Source organism: Camelina sativa, chromosome 11 (assembly GCF_030686135.1).
Source record: "Camelina sativa cultivar CO46 ecotype springtype chromosome 11, ASM3068613v1".
Classification (NCBI taxonomy): domain Eukaryota; kingdom Viridiplantae; phylum Streptophyta; class Magnoliopsida; order Brassicales; family Brassicaceae; genus Camelina; species Camelina sativa.
The window spans coordinates 13,636,398-13,660,203 of NC_141890.1; the positions used below are offsets into that span (position 1 = coordinate 13,636,398).

General features: G+C 38.5%; 1 protein-coding gene across 2 annotated transcripts; it reads left to right on the top strand.

Annotated features, from left to right (window-relative positions):
* The first annotated feature begins 2 nt into the window (after window positions 1-2).
* LOC104727970 (uncharacterized) lies at window positions 3-23,356 on the top strand. Of its 2 annotated transcripts, XM_087474889.1 has the most exons (63): window positions 3-407; window positions 936-1,039; window positions 1,303-1,437; window positions 1,520-1,570; window positions 1,660-1,754; window positions 1,842-1,959; window positions 2,346-2,447; window positions 2,545-2,733; window positions 2,825-2,985; window positions 3,124-3,294; window positions 3,474-3,566; window positions 3,650-3,971; window positions 4,064-4,168; window positions 4,243-4,338; window positions 4,763-4,830; window positions 4,912-5,032; window positions 5,121-5,327; window positions 5,425-5,628; window positions 5,726-5,826; window positions 6,285-6,381; window positions 6,546-6,644; window positions 6,780-6,935; window positions 7,008-7,082; window positions 7,163-7,582; window positions 7,689-8,018; window positions 8,135-8,266; window positions 8,383-8,496; window positions 8,569-8,753; window positions 8,945-9,053; window positions 9,195-9,338; window positions 9,418-9,702; window positions 10,212-10,856; window positions 10,945-11,136; window positions 11,220-11,323; window positions 11,452-11,741; window positions 11,820-11,904; window positions 11,994-12,275; window positions 12,727-13,086; window positions 13,178-13,667; window positions 13,741-13,904; window positions 14,071-14,233; window positions 14,346-14,615; window positions 14,916-15,110; window positions 15,463-15,505; window positions 15,616-15,740; window positions 15,928-16,815; window positions 16,920-16,993; window positions 17,077-17,425; window positions 17,512-17,610; window positions 17,675-17,827; window positions 18,181-18,362; window positions 18,452-18,970; window positions 19,069-19,246; window positions 19,346-19,482; window positions 19,604-19,730; window positions 20,118-20,339; window positions 20,414-20,773; window positions 20,946-21,104; window positions 21,194-21,478; window positions 21,748-21,966; window positions 22,229-22,281; window positions 22,437-22,545; window positions 22,724-23,356. In XM_087474889.1, exons 1-63 carry the CDS (start codon window positions 311-313, stop codon window positions 23,081-23,083), a joined length of 12,567 nt encoding a protein of 4,188 aa, XP_087331015.1. In that variant the 5' UTR covers window positions 3-310; the 3' UTR covers window positions 23,084-23,356. The 2 variants fall into 2 exon arrangements, with proteins under 2 accessions (XP_087331015.1, XP_087331016.1); XM_087474890.1 differs by lacking the exons at window positions 16,920-16,993; window positions 17,077-17,425; window positions 17,512-17,610; ... (12 more) ...; window positions 22,437-22,545; window positions 22,724-23,356 and having other exon boundaries at window positions 15,837-15,972.
* Window positions 23,357-23,806: the final 450 nt, after the last annotated feature.

Genomic DNA, 23,806 nt, shown 5'->3' on the forward strand with positions numbered 1-23,806 from the left:
CACAGCAACACCGTCATCAACATCAGATATTTTTATAAGTTCCTTTTTAACTGAGAGCCCCGTAGTAACTCTCCCCCAAGTCATGAGTCATGACTATTTCACAATTCCAACCGCCTCTTGCGTGCTCTTGAGGAAACGATCCCACATGCGTCTCCTTCGTTGCCCCCTTCTAGTCCGATCGAAATCGAACTCTTGAGATTTTCGTTCCACGCGTTCCGTCTCTTCTAAATCACACGATTTACTTGATTTCGACTTCTTGTTTTTTCTTCTTCCCTATTACTTTGCGAATTTTGATTTGCAGGATTCAAAGATGTTGGAAGATCAGGTAGCGTACTTGTTACAAAGGTATTTGGGGAACTATGTGAGGGGATTGAATAAGGAAGCTCTTAAGATCAGTGTTTGGCAAGGTCAGATTGTTTTCTATTTTCTTCTTTGAATTTGTGTAATTTGTCTGGATTTGAGTTCAAATGTGCTATTGAGGAGAGCGATTTTGACCTGTAAACGAATGTGAGTACTGGTCAGATTTTGTGTGATGCGACTTCGCAACGTATTTGAAGACCTACACTTGGATTTTAATTAGTTTTCTGGAATTGGGTTTAGTCCGAGTTATTTCCGTGTAGAAATTGAAAGCAAAGTCAAATATTCATACTTCTGGGTTTTTGGCAGACGAGTGGGAGTATAATTCTAGGATTAATGTTGTTTAGTTTGACGGGAACATCCCGCTTGCGTGCATGCTTTATAGCTTTGTTTTATGGTTTATTATACTGGTTATTCATTTCATGATTGCCTAGTTTCCTCTCACAGTTACAACGACTGAATGAAAAAGAAGGATTTAGCATATCCCTTTCAATGAAATTGCTTTTAATCTAATCACTATGGAATCGTATTTCTCGGACATTTGTTAATATAGCTCTTGGTTTTACTTGATTTCGCAGGAGATGTAGAGCTGAAAAATATGCAACTTAAACCAGAAGCACTTAATGCGTTGAAATTACCTGTGAGGGTTAAAGCTGGATTTCTTGGATCAGTGAAACTCAAGGTCTTGTGTGTGTTTTATTTCCTATCTTATCTAACCTAAAGAATGCAAACTTGAGTGCATTAGTTATCTTTGCTCATGAATAGTATTTTCAATTGTTGTCATGGTCTCCATCAGTGATCTTACTCAATATCATGCATTAGTTATTGTTTTTAGGGTTAATATCAAACTTTTTGGGCCTAGATCTCTTCAATAATTCACCTTCCCTTCGATTTCTACACTCAGTTAGACCCATTTATTGATACGTTTTAAAATTATCGTTTTAGGTACCATGGACCAGGCTTGGACAGGAGCCTGTAGTGGTTTATCTTGACCGAATTTTTGTATTAGCGGAACCCGCAACTGATGTTGAAGGACGTAGTGAAGATTCTATCCAGGAGGCAAAAAGAAATCTAATACGGGTGAGATATATTGCTCATGTTATGACCATATTCCATTATCTAATGTGAGTTATTGAATCAATTTCTGTTTTGTGGTAAATAGGAAATGGAAACGAAACTAGTAGAAAGAGCTCGTCGACTGCAGACTGAAATGGTGTGGCTAGTGCTACTTACTCGTAGTAGATAACATGGGGAGAAATATTGTACCAAACTAACAACCATAATTTCTTATTCTCTTTAAAGAACAAATCATGGATGGGATCATTAGTCAACACAATTGTTGGAAATTTGAAGCTGTCAATATCAAATATTCACATAAGATACGAGGATCTAGAGAGGTAACTAAATTGTAACAGAAGCTTTTTTTTTCTTGTTCTTGATTGTTTACCCATTTGTATGATGAACAGCTTATGTTATATGTGCAGCAATCCTGGCCACCCTTTCTCAGCTGGTGTTACACTAGAGAAACTCTCAGCTGTAACCATTGATGAGAGTGGAAAGGAGACTTTTATTACTGGTGGGACTCTGGAGTCCATCCAAAAGGTATAGATTTGTTCATCAATATCTGACTGGCACAAACATTTCTGGTCTTGTGGATTACATTGTTTTTAAGGTCCCTCAGTTTCTTAGTTTTGTTTATTTATAAGGGTTTTATGTTTAGTTCTCATGCACGTCTGCTTGTAAGTAAGTAGTTTATTATTGTAATCTAGTTTAGTAAGTTGAGGTTATGTGGGTATAGTAAGAAGTACCAGAACAAGATTGACTTGGACCTTTCTCTTGAAGGGTTAGTGTTATGTAGTAGTCTTTGTACGGAACTAATATCTGGATTGACTGCATTGAGAAAGGAATACCCATGCCAAGAAACAAAACCAAGGGTCCGTCACATTAATATTTTCTTGCCATAACTGTTTGCTTTTGCCTTTTTTCAGTCTGTTGAACTTGATCGGCTTGCATTCTATCTTGATTCTGACATCTCTCCATGGCATATTGACAAACCATGGGAGGTTTTAACTCCTTTTGAGTGGGATCAGGTATTGACAAGCAAAGTCATGTATATAGTGGAAACATAATTATCATGTCCATTGTCTCTTACCCAAAATCTAATATTGGGTGCGTGAAAATATCTAGATTTTTAGATTTGGCACAAAGGATGGTAAGCCAGCTGACTGCCTCACGAGAAAGCATTTCTATATTCTGCAACCTGTCTCAGGGAATGCGAAGTACTCTAAGTCTCAAGCAAACGAATCTTCCAATACTGCTCAACCGTTGCAGAAGGCATATGTAAACTTAGATGATGTGACACTTTGTTTATCAAAGGTAAAACAAAACATTCGATGCTTCTACCCATGTATAGTTGGCTGTCCCCGGTGGTCTTGATTGTGTCTCTCTGTGTTTTTTTTCTTCTCAGGGAGGATACAGGGATGTCATGAAACTTGCTGATAATTTTGCTGCGTTTAATCAGCGTTTGAAATTTGCACATTACCGTCCATCTGTTCCAGTGAAAATCGATGCAAAATCTTGGTGGAAATATGCTTACAGAGTTGTTTCAGAACAAATTAAGATAGCAAGGTATCTATATTTTTTATTTATGTTTTCTGATCGGCGCTGGCTTTCTGTGTAATTTGTATTAGTTGTGGAAACCGCTTCCTTGCAGTTCCTTACATCAGTTTTTGTTTACATTTTCTGAAATTGTTACTTTTATGACAGCGGGAGAATGTCATGGGAGCATGTTTTAAAGTACACTCGTCTACGGAAGAGATACATCACCCACTATGCTTCGTTGCTGAAATCTGATATCAGTAGAATAGTTGCTGATGATGATGAAGAAATCGAGGCCCTTGATCGGGAACTTGATACCGAAGTTATTTTGCAATGGAGGTAAGATATAATAATAGGAATTTTAGTTGCGTCCAAGAATATCAATTAATTTCATCCAAGACTCTCTGTTTTACATTTATATGTCATAGTACATGAGTTCTGCTTCATATGATGTAGAAATAAGGATAATTTTGTTAATTATTTCTAATTGTGGCTAAGTTCCTTGAGTTTCTGTAAAGGATGTTGGCGCACAAGTTTGTTGAGAGGTCGGTACAGGCAGAAAATTACTCGAAGAAGCAACAGGCTAAAAGTTCATGGTGGCCGTTTGGAGGGTAAATGTTACTTTGGTTCCTTCCCAATTCCCAACTCCTTTTCCTAAAATTTATTCTCAAGTTTCTTGTATGTATGCCTTCAGGACGACTCAAGTGTCTGAAGGTGAAGGGGAATCTGTTCAATTCACAGACGAAGATTGGGAACGGTTAAACAAAGTCATAGGGTACAAAGAAGGTGATGAGCAATTAAGTATCGACAGCGCAAAACCTGATGCTCTCCATACTTTCTTGGAGGTGCAGATGAAGCATAGTGCTTCAAAACTTTATGATGGGGAGAAGGAATGCCTTGCTGAATTATCATGTGAAGGTCTTAATTGCTCCATTAAGCTTTTCCCAGAAACAAAGATCGCTGACATTAAATTAGGGAGATATCGCTTGTCATCTCCTAGTGGTCTACTTGCTGAGGTTTGTTTACGTGGAATTTTTTTCGTTTTGCCGGCTGTAAAATATTTATCAGCGGCATCTTATAACTCTTAAAAATGTATTTCTCTCTGCAGAGTGCGCCTGCCTCTCACTCTATACTTGCTGTCTTCTGTTATAAGCCCTTTGATGCTAAAGTTGACTGGAGTCTTGTTGCAAAAGCTTCTCCATGTTATATGACTGTATGTGACCTCTCTCTGAGGAAAAGTTGTTTTTTTTAAAACAAATATGTGTCTGATTGTGTTGCCATCTGCAGTATCTAAAGGATTCCATTGATAGAATTGTCAACTTCTTCGAAAGCAGTACTGCTGTGAGCCAGACGATAGCTTTGGAAACTGCAGCTGCTGTACAGGTGTGTTATTTATGTGTTATGGTATATACAGTTGGCAAACACTAGTGCATATTAGGGTTATATAGCCTGTTAACTATCTTTGGTAAGTAATCATCATGATGAAATTAGGATCTTAGGTAGCAATTTCTGTCACTTTTCAATAGTGTACAAGATACCTGGGTATTCTGAACTATCGAGTTTCATGCGACTATTTTTAAAAACTGGAACTGAAGCTTACGCCGTTAATATAATACTTCATCTCTGACTTATTAATTGTGACGAAAATGGCAAAACTATTTGTAGAGCCTGCTCCTTGCACTTGAGCTACAATGGTTCCTGGCAGCTTATTAAAACACTGTTGGAATTAAATCTCTGAACTTTCCTTATATTCAGTTACCCATGGAAAACTACATTAATCATTATAACCTCTTACTTATCTTCTCAGTCAACTATTAATGAAGTTAGACGCACTGCACAAGAAGGAATGAATAGAGCATTGAAAGATCATTCACGGTCTGTTCCTACTCCCATATGCTCTTTGGTCAAATATATGTCATGTTTGTTATAGTAAATGACGTTGTACAAAACAACCAGGTTTTTGCTAGACTTAGATATTGCAGCACCCAAAATAACAATTCCAACAGAATTTCGTCCTGATAATCATCGTTCTACAAAGCTTCTTCTAGACTTGGGTAATTTGGTCATCCGTTCCCAGGTAATGTTAAAGTGTCAGTTGGCTTAACAATATAATTCAAATATTTTCTAATAATGGTTCTCTAATTTCTATGTATTTAAATTTGCAGGATGACTATAAGCATGAACTGACAGAGGAAATGGATATGTATCTACAGTTTGATTTAGTTTTGAGTGATGTGTCCGCTTTACTTGTTGATGGTGATTACTCCTGGAAACAATCATCCTCAAAAAGATCTTCTGGTTCTGGCACGGAGAGCAGTGTAACTTTCTTGCCAGTTATTGATAAGTGTGGGGTACTCTTAAAACTTCAGCAGGTAAATTTTAGACATCTGGCAATTACATTTTTAGTAAAAAGAATTATGTTTCAGACTTTAGATCCGTAGCAACATTTTTGCTTGTTATGCTGCGTAGATTCGTCGACCAAACCCATCGTATCCATCAACCAGACTTGCTGTTCGGCTACCGTCCTTAGGCTTTCACTTCTCACCGGCTCGATACCATAGGTTGATGCAAGTCGCACAAATATTCCAAACTAAGGATGATGAGAGCTCCCACATTCTTCGTCCATGGGAGGAAGCCGATTTCGAGGGGTGGTTATCTATTCTTAGCTGGAAGGTCAGTTCCTTTAGCTAACCAGAATCAATTTCCTTGTTGCAAACTATTTGTCTACTTGGACACTAGTTACTTATCGCATTGTGAATTCCATTAATAGGGAAGAGAAGCTACGTGGCAGCGGCGGTACTTATGCTTAGTTGGTCCTTTTATCTACGTGCTCGAAAGTCCTGGCTCAAAATCTTATAAGCAGTATACCAGGTGTGTTTCTAACTCTTGCAATTAGGCTATGGTAGTGGCTTTAAAGATTAGGTGATTGGATAAAATGAATGGCCTGTACAAACTCAATGAAGACAAGTCCCTTATATGTAATAAAACCTATTGGTATATAAATACGAGAATCAACATGTGGGAAGAGTAGGGCATGATTGCCTTTTTGTGCTCAATGTTTTCTGTTATCGGAGACATTTGAAAATTAAATCATTGGTATGCTCTTGGTTGTCATATTGAATCGGTTTATCTAGCTCTCCCTGTCTCACTGAAAATCCACTAAAAGTGTCATTGATCTCCGTTTGTAACTATCGTGTAAGAACTCATTATCCAAAATTGTATGCTGTTGATCAAGCAGTTGAAATTTCTATTTGCCTAATTCCACCTGTTCGTTTCATTGTTTGTCATATTCCTTCTTTTCTAATAATATTTTAACAAATCTTTTGTAGCTTACGGGGGAAGCATATATACAAAGTTCCTGTGGAGCTTGCTGGAGGAGTAGAGCATGTCTTGTCCATTCGTAATGCTTCTCGGGTCAATGAGAAGGTTTGCATCTCATTTACTTGACTCATTACATGCAGGGAAAGTTTCCTCCTGCTTTTTATGTTTGATTGTGTGTTTTCATCAGTGACAGGTCTAAGATCTCATTCCGTTGATTGTAAAATTCAATAAAAATTTGGCTCTGCAGCTTTTATTTTTCTTCCTGTCAGGTTATGGAGGATGCAAATGCATTGATATTGATGTTTGATTCTGAAGACTCCAGAAAAACATGGCACAGCCGTTTGCAGGGTGCTGTCTATCGGGCCTCGGTAAATTCAATTTTGACTGATAGGAGATATTAAACTTTACTTCCACTTATATATAGGGCGTCTACTGTGAGAGAGTTCCATTTGACGATATGCTATTTAGTTGATTGAAGTTTTAAATTTCACCTAAATATACAGGGTTCTGCTCCCATAGCCGGTCTTTCTGATACTTCATCTGACAGTGAGGAGTCAGAAACAGAACAGAAAGATCTTTTTGATTTATCTAAGTTGGAGAGTGTATTTGTAACCGGTGTGCTTGATGAACTCAAAATATGTTGCAGTTATGGTCATCAGGTAAAGACAAACTATAAATTAATTTCTAGTTGTTAGCTGCGACATACTTTGACTGAGTATATGTTTATATAGCATGATGCTTCTTTCATGGCCGTGCTTCTTGCCAGAGAGAGTAAATTGTTCGAGTTTAGGGCCATAGGTGGGAAGGTAAGATGTTTGCTTCTTAATTATCTTTTCGTCATTTCTTATTCCTTTTGCTGAAAGTATGTCTGTCTTTGTGAAACCAGGTTGAAATTTCGATGAGAGGGACTGATATGTTTATTGGGACCGTATTAAAATCTTTGGAAATAGAAGATTTGGTGAGCCATTCTGGTTTAAACGAGTCTTGTTATTTGGCAAGATCCTTTATTCAGTCTTCGGAAGTGGTTCCATCCTTTGAAGATGCTGAGAGCAGGAGCCCTGAAGGAAATGATCCTACTACCAGTGAAGGAGAGGAAAATTTTTATGAAGCACCAGAAATGTTGGTTGATTCCATTGACTATACATCTCTCAAGACCCCTAGTTTTAGTCGTATTGATGGGTTGCTCCCTGTCGACAACATGAATATCACTAGGAATGAGACAACTGAGTCGCTGGATAGTTTCGTGAAGGCTCAGATAGTCATATACCATCAGACGTCACCTCAATATGAAAACATTGATAATCAGGTTGATAGTTTTCTGCTTTTGCATCTTCCAGTCCGGAGATCTTAGTTATTCATTGTTATAAAGTCAAGCCGTACTAAATCACTCAACTTTTGGCTGACGTTTGTAGGTTATGGTAACTTTAGCTACATTATCGTTTTTCTGTCGAAGGCCAACAATTCTTGCTATTTTGGAGTTTGTAAATGCTATCACTGTTGAGGATCCAAGCTGTGAATCTTTTGAGGACAATTCTCCTGTAGCTGGAGAGCATAGTTCTCCAAGAAGAGATGGATTTGAAGTTTCTAGGGATGCAGCTGTCAAGGGTTTATTAGGGAAGGGGAAATCTAGAATCATTTTCAACTTGGCATTGAACATGGCTCGAGCGCAGATATTCCTAATGAATGAGAATGGAACTAAGTTTGCCACATTGTCACAAGACAATCTGCTGACAGATATTAAGGTGTGATCATGCTCTTTGAATTGCATTGCAAAATTCAACTCTTCTCGTTTCTTTAGTATAGTAAATTTTCATAAGTTAAGTGGGCACTTTCTGTGCTGATACCCATTTATTTGAAGGTCTTCCCAAACTCGTTCAGTATTACGGCAAGTCTTGGAAATTTACGAATCAGTGATGACAGCCTTCCGGACGACCATCTCTACTTTTGGATCTGTGATATGCGAGACCCTGGAGGAACTTCTTTTGTTGAGGTATTGGTTGTTTGTTTCTTTTCACTTTTCTCTTCGTGGAATGTGAATGTGTTGTGTAGAAGAGATAGATGTTAGTTTCTGTCTTAATTTACTTTCTGTTCGTTTTTTGTTGCTAGTTGGCTTTTACATCATTCAGTACCATTGATGAAGATCATGAAGGTTTCGACTACTGTCTCTCTGGACAACTTTCTGAAGTGCGCGTTGTTTATCTGAATCGCTTTATTCAAGAGGTAGTTCATTATCTCTGCATAGATACGAGTAACTTTTTGTCTTGCTTCTTACACTCAGTCTCCACAATGTAGGTTGCTGAATACTTTATGGGGCTTGTGCCAAGTGATTCAAAAGGGGTTGTCAAGATGAAGGATCAATTTACGGACTCAGAGAAGTGGTTTACGACTAGCGAAATTGAAGGATCTCCTGCTCTTAAGTTAGATCTATCTCTTAAGAAGCCCATAATTGTCATGCCTCGGCACACTGATAGCCCTGAGTAAGTTCATGCTTTGATTTTGATTTTCCTTACCCACATATTTTTTTTCTCCATTTACACATTTTTGTTATAACAATTACTGGTCCTGTGAATTTTTCTAAACTTATCAAGAGTGGTTGATGTACTTTTTTTTTTTTTTTTTTTTTGTCAACCGAGTGGTTGATGTACTTTTTGTTTTTGTTTTTTGGCAGTTACCTGAAGCTCGATATTGTGCATATAACTGTGAGCAATACCTTCCAGTGGTTTGCTGGAGACAAAAATGAGATGAACGCAGTTCACGTTGAAACTATGAAAGTAATGGTGAGGACTCTTGTTTTTTGGCTACTGGGAGGAGCATGATTTATTCTGTTGATATCGCTTTAACTTTTTTTGTGCAATTTTTAATTTTTTTGACCCTCTCCTAATTTTTTTTCTCCGCTGGCCCAAAAAACATTAACTTAGGTCATGGATATCAACCTTAATGTTGGTTCTGGAGCTGAAATAGGTGAAAGCATAATTCAAGATGTGAAGGGGGTTTCTGTAACCATTAACAGATCTCTGCGAGATTTGTTGCATCAGACACCAAACATTGAAGTTTCTATCGAGGTAATGATAATGTTTTATATCCAGTCTGTAGCGTAATACTTTTTTACTCATGCTTTTTCGAAATTCTCTGCTTTATCAGATAGATGAACTAAGAGCAGCCCTCTCGAATAGAGAATACCAGATCTTGACAGAGTGTGCACAGTCTAATATTTCTGAGCTTCCACATACTGTGCCACCATTGAGTGGTGATGTTGTGACATCGTCAAGAAAGTTACATGAAAATCTTACTTCTGAGAATTCTAATGCTGCTCAAACAGAAAAAGGTGATGCATGGATTTCAATGAAGGTTTCTGTTGTCATTAACCTGGTGGAGTTGTGTTTGTATGCTGGGACAGCAAGAGATGCACCGTTGGCCGCTGTACAGGTCCGTTTCCATGTACCATGTTCATTTCATTTGTCATTTTTGTCTAGGAGTATGTTTAGTAGATCTGCCATAGCTGATACATTTATGAGAGATAGAAGTAAGTACCAACTAGTGAGGAGTTGGGGCATATGTACTTTTTAAGTTCTTTCTTGAAGAGGGCCGAGTGTGAAGGATTACTTTGCATTGATAATTGTAATTCATTAGGAATTGCCTCACTTGGTTCCCCAGAAAGGTTTTAGAATAATTATTTCCGCTATATTTTGCTTTATCTTAGTAGACATGGCATTGGCATTATCAAATCAGCCTTTTGTGTAATTCTTTTCGAGTTACGGGTATCATCCGTGTGCTTGTTCTTATGGCTCTGCATCTTCCATATTTCTTTGGTTACCATTTTCTCGTTTCATGGTCTATATTGTCCTAGAAATTTACCTTATTAATCTCAAAGGGATATCACAGCTGTAACAACCTCATGGCACATTGAGTTAACATCTTTTCGTGTATGGTTATAGATCACTGGTGGCTGGCTTCTCTACAAATCCAATACACACGATGAGGGTTTCCTTACTGCAACGTTGAAGGGATTCAGTGTTATTGACAACCGTGAAGGAACTGAAAAAGAGTTCAGACTAGCTGTAGGAAGACCTGCAGATTTAGATTTTGAAGAGTCACATTTTCTGACTGATGAAGATCAGGGATTAACTCAGTCACATGTAACCAAGGAGAGTGATATTAGACCCTTTCCTTCGATGCTCACTCTTGATGCGCAATTTGGTCAGTTGTCAACTTTTGTTTCCGTTTCTATTCAAAGGCCACAGCTGCTTGTAGCTTTGGATTTTCTACTGGCCGTAGTAGAGTTTTTTGTCCCTACTATAGGCAGTGTGCTATCAAGTGAAGAAGATAAAAACCTTAATATGGTCGACGCAATTATCATGGATAAGTCTATCTACAAGCAACAAACCGCTGAAGCGTTTCTTTCTCCTCTGGGTCCTTTGATCGTTGAGGATGAGAAATTTGATAACTTTGTTTATGATGGTAATGGTGGAACGCTATATCTGAAAGATAGAAATGGAGGCATCCTTTCTTCACCTAGTACAGAGCCTATTATCTATGTAGGAAGTGGGAAAAGGTTGCAATTCAGAAATGTAGTCTTTAAGGTATAGAAGTTCTTCAATTTGAAAACTTTTACTCGTAATTATATCTGTTGTCCTTTTAGTTTGTCTCACTTTATTCGTTCTGATCCAGAATGGCCAAGTCTTGGATTCATGTATCTCTTTGGGAGCTTGCAGCAGCTATTCTGTTTCGAGAGAGGATGGAGTTGAGTTGGAAGTATATCATAAAGCCCCACAACAAAACTCTGAGAGGAAGGAAGATCTGATTTCTCAATCTCCCAGTACCTCAACAGAGAGGTCCATGGAATTGATCATTGAGTTCCAGGTTCTTATAGTGGCCAACTTTCTTCTTTATATAGTCAAGAAAAGTTCCATTTAAATGTTTGAAGCTCATTTCCTCTACTGCAGGCTATTGGGCCAGAACTTACTTTCTACAACACATCAAAAGACGTAGTTAAAACGCCATTACTCTCCAACAAACTTTTGCATGCTCAGTTGGATGCTTATGGCAGGTCTGTGGCTTATCTGTGATAATCTTCTTGGAGCTGAAATTTAAGCATGATTAGTTGCATTAAACTTGATAAAGTCTTGCACATCTGTTGTCTATAATTCCATCTTTCCTTGTCTTTTTCTGGTACAGGGTTGTCATAAAGAATGATGAAATTGAAATGAGTGCTCATACGTTGGGTTTAACCATGGAGAGTAATGGAGTGAAAATTCTGGAACCTTTTGACACCTCTGTAAAGTATTCAAGTGTTTCTGGGAAGACTAACATACGCCTTTCAGTTTCAAACATATTTATGAACTTTTCATTCAGCATCTTGAGATTGTTTATAGCTGTTGAAGAAGATATTTTATCATTTCTAAGGATGACATCCAGAAAAATGACTGTCGTCTGCTCAGAGTTTGATAAAATTGGGACCATCAGGAGTATGTCGAGTTATTGTTTAAATTTATCAGTTCTCATAATCTTTGGTACCTGGTACTTATTACTTACATTGCATGCAGATCCCTATACAGATCAAATATATGCATTCTGGAGACCCCATCCACCCCCTGGTTTTGCAAGTCTTGGCGACTATTTGACACCATTGTTAGTCTACCATTCTAGAATATACTATATAACTGGTTACGTAAGAGCCTTTTCAAGTTAATTATTACTAATTAGTGTATTCATGGCAGGGACAAGCCACCAACTAAAGGGGTTCTTGTTGTCAACACCAATTTAATGAGAGTGAAGAGGCCTCTATCTTTCAAACCGATTTGGTCACCTTTAGACAAAGATGAAGGAGATAATTCATGTTCCATTTGGTTCCCTGAAGCACCAAAGGGTTATGTGGCATTAGGCTGTGTGGTATCAAGTGGAAGTATGCCGCCTTCACTGTCCTCTGCCTTTTGCATCCTGGCTTCTTCTGTTTCCCCTTGTTCTCTCAGAGATTGTATCGCTATCAGCTCCACAGATATGTATGCTGCTACGAACCTCTCACTTTTACGAGTAGCTCATTTCCACATACATGGACACAATGCAACATGCACAAACTGAAATCATAGGGATGTATGTTCCCTTGTGTAGACATGTGCGAACATGCTTACTTTCTGTTTTTCCTGACATTTCGCATAGGTTGTTTTGCCTTGTGTCTATGTGATTTATATGCGGCAGTCTCAAATGAAAACAGGATTTTAGAACTCTACATCTTTTTAGGTTTCTGATTATTTTTCTCGTCTTACCCAATACACTAGCTTTTTTAGTGGTGCAAAATGTGGAAATTTGTTTGTTTGTTCATTTGAGTTTTTTTTCCTGATTCTGGTTAATATCCATAACCATTGTAGTACGTCTATGCTTCTCAATTCAGTTTGAAGTAATTTCCTCCGTTGATGATTAACATTTTTATGTTTGCTTTTGTTTACAATGCAGTTCTCAATCAAGTTTAGCATTTTGGCGTGTGGATAATTGTATTGGCAGTTTCTTACCTGCGGATCCCTCTACTCTCAACTTAGTAGGAAGACCATATGAGCTACGTCATATATTATTTAGATCCACTGGAGTCTTGCCAAAAGAATCCAGCTATGTGGATGTTCGTTCTACTCCTGATAATATTCAGCCCACACAGCCACAGTTACTAAATTCTGTTAACTCTGCTCAGCGATTTGAAGCTGTTGCCACCTTTGAATTGATATGGTGGAATAGGGGCTCAGGTTCGCAAAAGAAAGTTTCAATATGGCGACCAATAGTTTCTGAGGGGATGGCTTATTTTGGAGATATTGCTGTTAGTGGGTAAGTCATAATATGATGTACTATTTCATTTTTGTGCATCCTGTTCTTGTTTTAAGTTGGATGTTAATTTCTTTCTGGGGTGAATTTGTAGGTATGAACCTCCAAACTCTTGTGTGGTTCTTCATGATACTACCGAGCAAGAGATCCTCAGAGCCCCTGTTGATTTCCAACTTGTTGGACGTGTCAAGAAACACAGGGGAGTAGAAAGTATATCTTTCTGGATGCCTCAAGCACCACCGGGTTTTGTTTCTATGGGTTGTGTTGCATGTAAAGGCTCTCCAAAACCATATGATTTCACCAAATTAAGATGCGCTCGTAGCGATATGGTAGCTGGTGATCATTTTGCTGAGGATAGTTTGTGGGATACTTCTGATTTCTGGCAGAGGGCAGAACCATTTAGTATATGGAGCATAGGCAATGAGTTGAAGACCTTTATTGTCCGTAGTGGTTTGAAAAAACCACCAAGGAGATTTGCGTTAAAGCTAGCAGACCAGGATTTGCCTGGGGGGACTGATAACATGGTCATTCATGCTGAAATTGGGACTTTTTCTGCTGCACTTTTTGATGACTACGGGGGACTGGTAAGAAAACCAAATAAATATGTGTGGCATATTTATCTGCGCAAAAATAATGGTGTATCTATGTACTTTGCAGATGGTTCCATTGGTTAACATATCTTTGAACAATATAAGTTTTGGATTACTTGGCAAAACCGGCTACACAAATTCAACCATCAACTTCTCCTTAGCTGCCAGGTCATATAATGATAAATATGAAGCATGGGAGCCTTTCATTGAGCCTGCAGACGGATTTTTAAGGTTTTATTTTTAATACAGTGCCATTTTAAGACTCAGTAGTATAGAAATGTTTATGTCTAAAACCTTTCTGGGAAGCGGGTGATTTGCTCTGTTTATTCTGTTTGTTATATAGTCCGACGAATGTGGAGTATATTTTATATAATGGCTATGTTCCATCGGGTTGCAGGTACCAGTTCAATCCTAGATCCTTCGGTGCGGTTTCTCAGTTACGCTTGACGTCTACAAAGGACTTGAATGTTAATGTCTCAGTTTCAAATGCTAATACAATTATCCAGGCGTATTCTAGTTGGAACAGTCTTAGCAACGTCCATGAATACCATAAAGAGAGAGTGAGAACTTCTCCTTTGGTCCTTGGTGAAGGAGACTTATTTGGTTTTACCTTCTCTTTTAAAGGAGTCATATATTCTTTCTCTCTTGATTTACGTTTGCTACTTCTTACAGGGAGCATTTCCTCAAGTTGACAATGGAAAATCTGTCATTGAGGTGCACCAGAAGAAAAACTATTTCATAATACCACAAAACAAGCTTGGGCAGGATATATATATCAGAGCAACTGAAATCAAAGGATTTAAGGATATTGTAAAGATGCCATCTGGGGACATAAGACCCGTTAAAGTTCCTGTCTTGACCAATATGTTGGATTCTCATCTCAGAGGAGACCTATGCAGGAACCCTAGAATAATGGTTACAGTTATTGTGATTGATGCGCAGGTACCTTTCTGCTTAAAAACAATGATAACATGTGTTGTGGCACCTTTATATACATATTTCTACCTCCCTGGGTCTCTTGCGTCTCCTTTTATTTCCTCTTCTTTTACTTGTCTATGATGCTATAGGAAGGATGAGTTTATTTGATGCCATGTGCTTTCAGTTTCTTTTGTCTTTTATGGCTTGCACCCTTTGTGACTCTCTACTGAGTTTATGAATTAATTTTTTCTACATAGAAGCGTTGCAGAAGGTGTTATGTGGAGTAACCTTGTTTTCTTACATTCGTTTATGATATGTTTGTAGCTTCCAAGAACTTCTGGATTATCTTCTCATCAATACACTGGAATCATACGCTTGTCTCCCAATCAGAACTCCCCAGTTGAATCAGTCCTTCGTCAGCAAAGTGCACGTACTTGTGGAAGTGTCTCAAATATGTTATCCTCTGAGCTGGAACTGGTTAACTGGAGTGAAATATTTTTCTTCAGAATTGAATCTCTGGTATGCTCCCTCCTCCATGACATATATCATCCTTTGTTCACCTAAAACTAATTTGTATCCCCTAAATACTGCTGGATTCTGTTTCTTTTAACGGTCATGGTCCTCTTTTTTGGATTCTCATGTCCATCACCATTCTATTTGTATTTCTACTACTTGTGGTCGCACAAAAAGCAGAAACAGTTTTAATGCATTGCTTATAGCTTGGGAAATCTTAGTTTCTGATGTCGTTGCTTGTACCCTCTCTTGTATAACTTTAGTCTATAACATGTATAATGAGTATTATTTTGACTGGTTTGGCATTCAAGATCAGGGTTGAAGCGGCCTTAACTGTATTGTTCTTTTATTTTCCCAGGAGGACTCTATCTTGGAATTAATAGTGACAGACGTTGGAAAAGGTTCGTTTCTTTAGTTCTTGTGGCTTGTATATCAACGTGCTAATATATCGGAATTGAAGTGTTTCTTTTATTTTTGGTATATAAATCGGTGTTTTGTTTTCACGATTTAGGTGCGACTGTTGGGACTTTTTCGGCTCCTTTAAAGCAGATAGCACGATATATGAAGGACAACCTACACAAGCACAATTATGCCAATGACCTTGTCTGGTTAGACTTGTCTACAACTGAAACCACGGTAAGAAATCCTTAACTTGGCATGTCTTTTGTGTCGGGATTTAGACATCAGTGTGTAGAATATGATAATTTACTATCTTTACATGCATATGTAAAGGATTTCTCGGCTTACTGGGTTCACACATTACGGAGAGTAAAATAAAATGATTTGTGAAATCGGTAATGAATTGCCTTCCGTTCTCCTGCAGGGCATGAACCAAGGGGATCAGAGAAAAAACTGTGGAAAAATAAGATGTGCGATACTGTTGCCAGCAAAGTCTAATGTGGTGGACCAAAGCAAATCCTCCACTGAAAAAAAATCTGGATTTCTTCAAGTAAGTCCTAGCATTGAGGGTCCTTGGACCACAGTGAGGCTGAATTATGCTGCACCTGCTGCTTGTTGGCGGTTGGGAAACGATGTAGTTGCAAGTGAAGTTAGTATGCAGGATGGAAACAGATACGTAAATGTCAGGTCTCTAGTTTCGGTGGAGAACAATACTGACTTCCTATTGGATTTCTGCCTGCAGTCTAAAGTCAATTCAATACCAGATATTCCAATTGGGTTACTGAAATCTGGTGATACGTTGCCGGTTCCCTTGTCAGGATTGGCACAGTCTGCATCTTATGTTCTGAAGCTGAAGTGTGTAATGCCTGATGGTTCTGATGTATATTCTTGGAGTTCTGTGGTTTCAAGGCCAGGGGAATCAGAGACTGCTTGTGAATCAGAGTCTGAAATATCTATATCGGCTCTTGCTGAATCTGAGCACTTGCTATGTTGTACTCAGATAAGCAGTACTTCTGGAGATAATAAAAAATTGTGGTTCTGTTTGAACATCCAAGCAACAGAAATTGCAAAGGACATACGTTCGGATCCTATTCAAGATTGGACTCTTGTGGTTAAATCACCGTTTTCTATAGCAAATTGTCTTCCATTTGGAGCTGAGTACTCAGTACTAGAGATGCAAGCCAGTGGTCATTTTATTTGTCGCTGTAGAAGTGTCTTTGGCTCTGGGGAAACTGTGAAGGTGTATAGTGTCGATATAAGGAACAAATTATATTTTTCTTTGCTGCCACAAAGAGGGTGGCTACCAATGGATGTAAGTGTTAGGAAATGAAACCTAGACTCACATCACCTTCAGAATTTTTGTTCCGTTTCATTTATTCCCCCTTGTATATTTATTAGGTTTATTGAATTTGGCAGGAAGCTGTCCTTGTATCTCACCCCAATGGTGTCCCTGCGAAGACAATTGGACTCAGAAGTTCTGCCACTGGAAGGTCTTGTTCTTTCTGTTGAAGTGTTATAATTGTATAAGTTTTCTGGTTTATTTGGTCTCATACTGTTGAATACATGCAAGCAGGGTTGCTCAAGTAATACTGGAACAAAACTACGATGAACAACAAAAAGTTTTGTCGAAGATGATCAGACTCTACGCTCCGTTCTGGTTTTCGATTGCGAGGTGTCCCTCACTTACCCTGAGACTTCTGGATCTGTCAGGGAAGAAGCAAACAAGAAAAGTTGGTCTTCCATTTCGAAACAAAAAGAATGACGACGTAGTCCTGGAGGAGGTAACTGAAGAAGAAATATATGAAGGTCATACAATTGCTTCTACTTTGAATTTCAAACTTCTGGGCCTGTCAGTGTCTATATCTCAGTTTGGCAGTCAGCAACATGGTCCTGCAAAAGATCTTTCTGCTCTTGGTGACATGGTCAGTTATATATTAACTAAATTTGTTTCAGTAGACTAGTTTTCTCGAAAATTGAGTTTCGCTGACCATTGGCTTTATTTTAATAGGATGGATCTTTGGATGTTGATGCTTATGATCCCGATGGAAAATGCATGCGGCTATTTTTATCTACAAAACCTTGCACTTACCAGTCAGTTCCTACAAAGGTAACAAGCATTTTATTTTCGAGATCTTCTTTTTTATTACTTACTGACTCAAATTTATTTTCAGATCATATCTGTTCGACCATTCATGACTTTCACCAACAGGATCGGTGAAGACATATATATTAAATTGAACAGTGCAGATGAACCAAAAGTACTCCATGCTTATGATTCGAGGGTCTCCTTTGTTTTCCAGCCAAGTGGTAAAGATGAACTCCAGGTGAGCTGTCTAATCTTGTAGAATCGTCATCCTTAGCTATTTCCCCTTATTTGTTTTTAGTTACTGAGTTGCAAAACTGAGATATAGAAACAAAACAAAAGAATGGTCGTAGCTGTTATTTAAGGTGTCCGCTGGAGGCACGTAGCATGATATTGCTCAGTCAAACCAGTGAGACTTCTAGTAGCAGTAAATTTGAGTTGCAATGCAAGTCGATTATGCTCTATGTTGTTAGATGGTTTAACATATGCATACTTCCCTTGGGTACCACATATGTTTTCATTTTGAGAGGTAAGGGCATCTCTTTTTGTTTATGTTAATGATGTATCATCTACTTGTGACGTTCTTAATTTCAGGTCCGGTTAAGAGAAACAGAGTGGTCATTTCCCGTTCAAGTTACTCGAGAGGACACAATTGTTCTTGTATTAAAGAGTCACAATGGTGCACGGAGACTTGTGAAAGCAGAGATACGAGGATTTGAAGAAGGGTCACGTTTTATAGTTGTATTTCGACTTGGACCAAGCAACGGTCCTATGAGGTATCTTCTCTACAAGCAGCAGACATACAAGCTTGTGAAACAACACAGTTTCCTTATCTCTTCCTTTTTTGTTAAACTTTTCAAACCAGGATTGAAAATAGATCAACTGTCAAAAGCGTCAGTGTTCGCCAATCTGGTTTTGATGAAGATTCGTGGGTTTTGTTGGAACCCCTTACAACAGCAAATTTTGCTTGGGAAGATCCTTATGGTCAGAAACTCTTGGATACGAAGGTTGAAAGTGATCACCGCTCTGGTGTTTTCAAAATAGACATGGAAAAAGGTGTTGTGGATTCTGAATTGTTTAGGGAGTTAGAAGTGAACTTTCATGTGCAAGAAATTGGTGATATCAAGATTGCTAGATTCACCGATGATGACAGTACTTCACAGAGTCCTAACGAAATCATATCTTTGACATCGGTTGGGAATCATGGATATTCTACTCCTCAGACACCTACAGAACACAAGACCACCACTCTGGAGTTCATAATTGAAATGGGACTAGTGGGGATCTCTCTTGTGGATCACGTACCGAAAGAGTTATCATATTTTTACCTTGAAAGAGTTTTTGTATCTTACTCCACTGGGTATGATGAGGGAAGAACTAGCAGGTAACTTGAATGTCACAGTATTGCTTTCTTTTTATGTCTATATTCCTGTATAGATGGGATGATGGAACCGAATAATCAATATACTTTATGGTTTGCAGGTTCAAAATCATTCTGGGTCATTTACAGATTGATAACCAGCTACCTCTAACTTTAATGCCAGTACTATTGGCACCAGATAACACCGGAGATAGTCATCAACCAGTGCTTAAGATGACAATTACAATGTGTAATGAAGAAATTGATGGCATTCAAGTGTATCCATATGTGTATGTACGGGTATGTTTCTAGTGAGGTTTATCAGTTATCACCATAGACTCAAACGCAACTTTGAGATACTATCTAAAGCACATGATGTATTTTCTACTCAATTGACAGGTGACAGATAATACCTGGCGACTAAACATTCACGAGCCTATCATTTGGGCGTCGGCTGACTTCTACAATAAGCTTCAGATGGACCGTCTCCCCAAAAGTTCTAGTGTCGCGCAAGTTGATCCTGAGATACATATAAAGTATTATTTTCTTCTATATATCTTCTCAGGGACAAAGTCCATACTGTTTGACCTTTTTGGCATGCAAGTTGGGCAATTCCATCCAAACTTAATTTTTGTATTACTTTTTTGTGATTTTCAGCCTCATAGATGTTTCAGAGGTAAGGCTAAAGGTGTCACTGGAAACAGCGCCAGCTCAGAGGCCTCACGGAATTCTTGGTGTTTGGAGCCCCATTTTGTCTGCTGTTGGAAATGCATTCAAAATTCAGGTGATTGATTTTCCTTTGATGTTACTCCTCATTTATGAAATGAAATAGTGATTACAATCTTTCTGTTGGCGTTACCTCCTGCACAACCTGGTAATAGAACTAATTGCTGGGATACCTCGTTCCATTTCATGTGAGAACTGGGAACTAGTTGTATATTATGAATTGTTGAGCATGTGCTTGTAGAAGCCATGTTCTCTCTTGACTCCCAATACGGGATAAGTAGCGCAGACGATTTTTTCTTGGACTATCATGGAACAACTTGTGGCTAAAAAGCGTTTCATTGCCTGACACCACAAGCTATTTCATCATGTTCTGTAGTTAGAATTTAGTTCTAAAAGATAGAGAGCGAGAATGTTGCTAATGTTTCAAAACAATATCTACATTTAGGTCCATCTCAGGAGAGTAATGCACAGAGATCGGTTTATACGGAAAAGTTCAATCGTTCCAGCCATCGGGAATCGCATATGGAGAGATTTGATCCACAATCCCTTACATTTGATATTCTCAGTAGATGTTTTGGGTATGACTAGCTCAACACTGGCTTCTCTTAGCAAAGGGTTTGCTGAGCTTTCAACTGATGGTCAATTCCTGCAACTACGGGCAAAACAGGTACATATTTCTTACTATAATATTGAAATTATCACTTTCGCAGTTTCCATAAAAGAGGTCTGAATATGAATCAGGTTTGGTCGAGGAGGATCACCGGTGTAGGTGATGCATTTGTTCAAGGAACAGAAGCCCTAGCACAAGGTGTTGCCTTTGGGGTAACAGGAGTTGTTACAAAGCCTGTAGAGAGCGCTCGACAAAATGGAATTCTAGGGTTTGCCCATGGAGTAGGACGGGCTTTCCTAGGATTTATCGTACAACCAGTGAGTGGTGCATTAGATTTCTTCTCATTGACTGTTGATGGAATTGGAGCAAGTTGTACCAGATGTTTGGAGGTTTTGAGCAACAGGACCGCCTTGGAGAGAATTAGAAATCCCCGTGCTGTTCATGCTGATGGTATACTCAGGGAATATGATGAGAAGGAAGCTATAGGCCAGGTACCGCCTCATTTTATTTTCTTGTCTACTAGTGAGACTTCATGACTACAAGTCTGACTATCCTATTATTTTTGTAAAGAATATTACAGCAAGTTTCATACTTACATTCTTCTAGTCAAGCTTGCCACTCATGCTCGAAACTCTGAATTATGTTGGTTATATGGTTTTGCAGATGCTCCTTCACCTAGCAGAAGCAAGTCGGCATTTTGGCTGTACAGAAATATTCAGGGAACCCTCAAAATTCGCTTTGTCTGATTGCTATGAAGAGCATTTCCTTGTTCCATACAAACGCATTGTCATGGTGACCAACAAGAGAGTTGTGTTATTACAGGTTAAACCAACTAGAATACGATTTCACATGAAAGTTTTCCACTAGTGTCTTAAAATTATATTATTAGCTGACTTTTTGCTTCCATTTAGTGCTCTGATATGGATAAGATGGATAAGAAACCCAGCAAGATCATGTGGGATGTGCCTTGGGAGGAACTTATGGCGTTGGAATTGGCAAAGGCAGGTAGCCAAAGGCCCTCGCATCTCATACTGCATCTCAAGAGTTTTCGGAAGTCAGAGAGTTTTGCTCGGGTTATAAAGTGCAGCGTGCCAGAAGAATCAGATGGACTTGAACCCCAAGCTGTTAGAATCTGTTCAGTAGTGCGCAAAATGTGGAAAGCATATCAGTCTAACATGAAAAATCTTGTTCTCAAGGTTATTACTATCCCTACTCTACATATAGTTATAGATTTAATATTTTAATTAATTAATTTGGCTATGATTGAAGAGAAAATTACATTTGAAATGAATACTCCAAAATATGCTTTTGTCTTCTATTTTCTAATAGTAAAAGACCCTAAAGCATGGTTTAACTGTTCTAGTTTATATTCCACATAACTTACTTACCAGTGTAAATTATGCAAGTATAGAGGCTCGTGCCAATGCAACACTCACCTAATGAATTTTCTTTCTTCTCATTGCAGGTTCCTTCAAGCCAGAGGCATGTGTATTTTGCTTGGAATGAGGCTGATGGAAGAGACTCAAAAACATACAAAAACAAAGCTATTGTTAAATCGAGAGAACTTTCTTCTTCAAGCTCTGTCTCAGATGATAGAAAGCTTGTCAAACATAGTATCAACTTCTCCAAAATCTGGAGTAGTGAGAGAGAATCCAAAGGTCGATGTTCTTTGTGTAAAAAGCAGGTATAATCCTTTCTATATCTTTGAGCTGAAAAAGGGGTTGCATCTGTGTGCAACCAACCAGTTAGGACTGAAATTTTCTGATTTTCTTGCCTTAGATTTAATTTCTTTTGATGACACTCGAAAATTGTGAGTTCTAGCTTTATCTAAGAGGTGGAGACCAGGATCAACACCTCAAACCCTTGTCATCAATAGATGTCAATAATTCAACACCAGATCAATTGTTTGAGGTTTGCTTTACAATTATTTCCTTTTTTGCTTTCAGGATTCGGAGGATGGAGGAGTGTGCACTATCTGGAGACCCAGTTGTCCAGAGGGGTAAGTAAAGCCAAAAGAGATTTAAAATTCCAAAACTATTTATTGTTTCATAAATTGGTTATCTAGTAGTACCCTAACGATGCTGTAGCTGCATTCCGCATTCCTCGTTAACCGTGTAAACTTAAAACAGTTTTCGTCATTATTGTTTTTGCCAGATTCGTGTCAGTGGGTGATGTTGCTCATGTCGGTAGCCATCCCCCAAATGTTGCTGCTGTTTACAATAACACCAATCGAGTGTTTGCACTTCCAGTGGGTTATGACCTCGTAAGTGTCTCTCATCAATTAATTTCACCTTGAATCCATTGCAGTTAAGCACACAACATTTTCAACCATGAACCCGTCTTATTAAGAGCACAGCATCCAAATTACGATAGAACGCAAACCAATCAAACCTGTGTATGTGTTTTTACCATGATACATAATATTGTTATTCCCCTCCCAGGTGTGGAGAAATTGCTTAGATGATTACGTAAATCCTGTATCGATCTGGCATCCGCGGGCTCCTGAGGGATTCATCTCTCCAGGATGTGTTGCAGTGGCTGGTTTCGTTGAGCCAGAGCTCAACACAGTCTATTGCATGCCAACGTCTCTGGCCGAGCAGACTGAGTTTGAGGAACAGAAGGTTTGGTCGGCACCTGACGCTTACCCATGGGCTTGTCACATTTACCAGGTTCGGAGTGATGCACTTCACTTCATGGCTCTGAGACAGACAAAAGAGGACTCTGACTGGAGAGCCGTTAGAGTTCGAGATGATTACAGATCCATGGAATCTGATTCGGCAAAGAATTTGCGTATAGAATGAGAAACTTTATATGGGAAACTATTGTAGATTTGCAAACAAAAGAGGGCTTCTTTAGTTGGGTTTTATTGCGTGGAAGAGATTATATGTTGATTAAGTGTACATTTGTGGATAAAAATACTTGTGCATTCTAGGGAGGATGTATTTGTACATTTTCTTGGTTAGAGAACTCAAAGCAGAGTTATTACATTGCGGTATATGCTTCTTAATTTCAATAATAAGATTGTAAGAAATATAATTGTCTTTAATTAAAGGAAACAGAAGACCTTAATTTCATTGTTTCTTATTTTATTGATGGAATATATTGTGCTCATATATTATTTTCTGTAAAAACAATAAAGTTAAAATCTTGAACCGAGAAGAGTTATTGAACAGAAATCATTATCGTGTGTTGTGTTGTGATGCTCTGCAAAACTGCGTTTGAGATTTTCAGGGTGATATTTTAATAGTTACATAAAGTTTTAAAACCTTGCGATTGTGGCGGGAACGTGCGGAGCTCTATATACACGACGCATGCACCATTAGAGAAACGACACGAGCTGTTTGTTCAAAAAAAAAAAATACATATACCCGTAAAGAATAAACAGCTCGTGTCGTGTGGGAGGAAATATAGGATCAAGATTTAGAGAGCTGCGCTAGTTAATGCCATGAGTCAACTCTCTCTCTCTCTCTCTCTCTCTCTCTCTTGCATCGAAATTGAGATTTGAGAACAACAATTTATGAAAC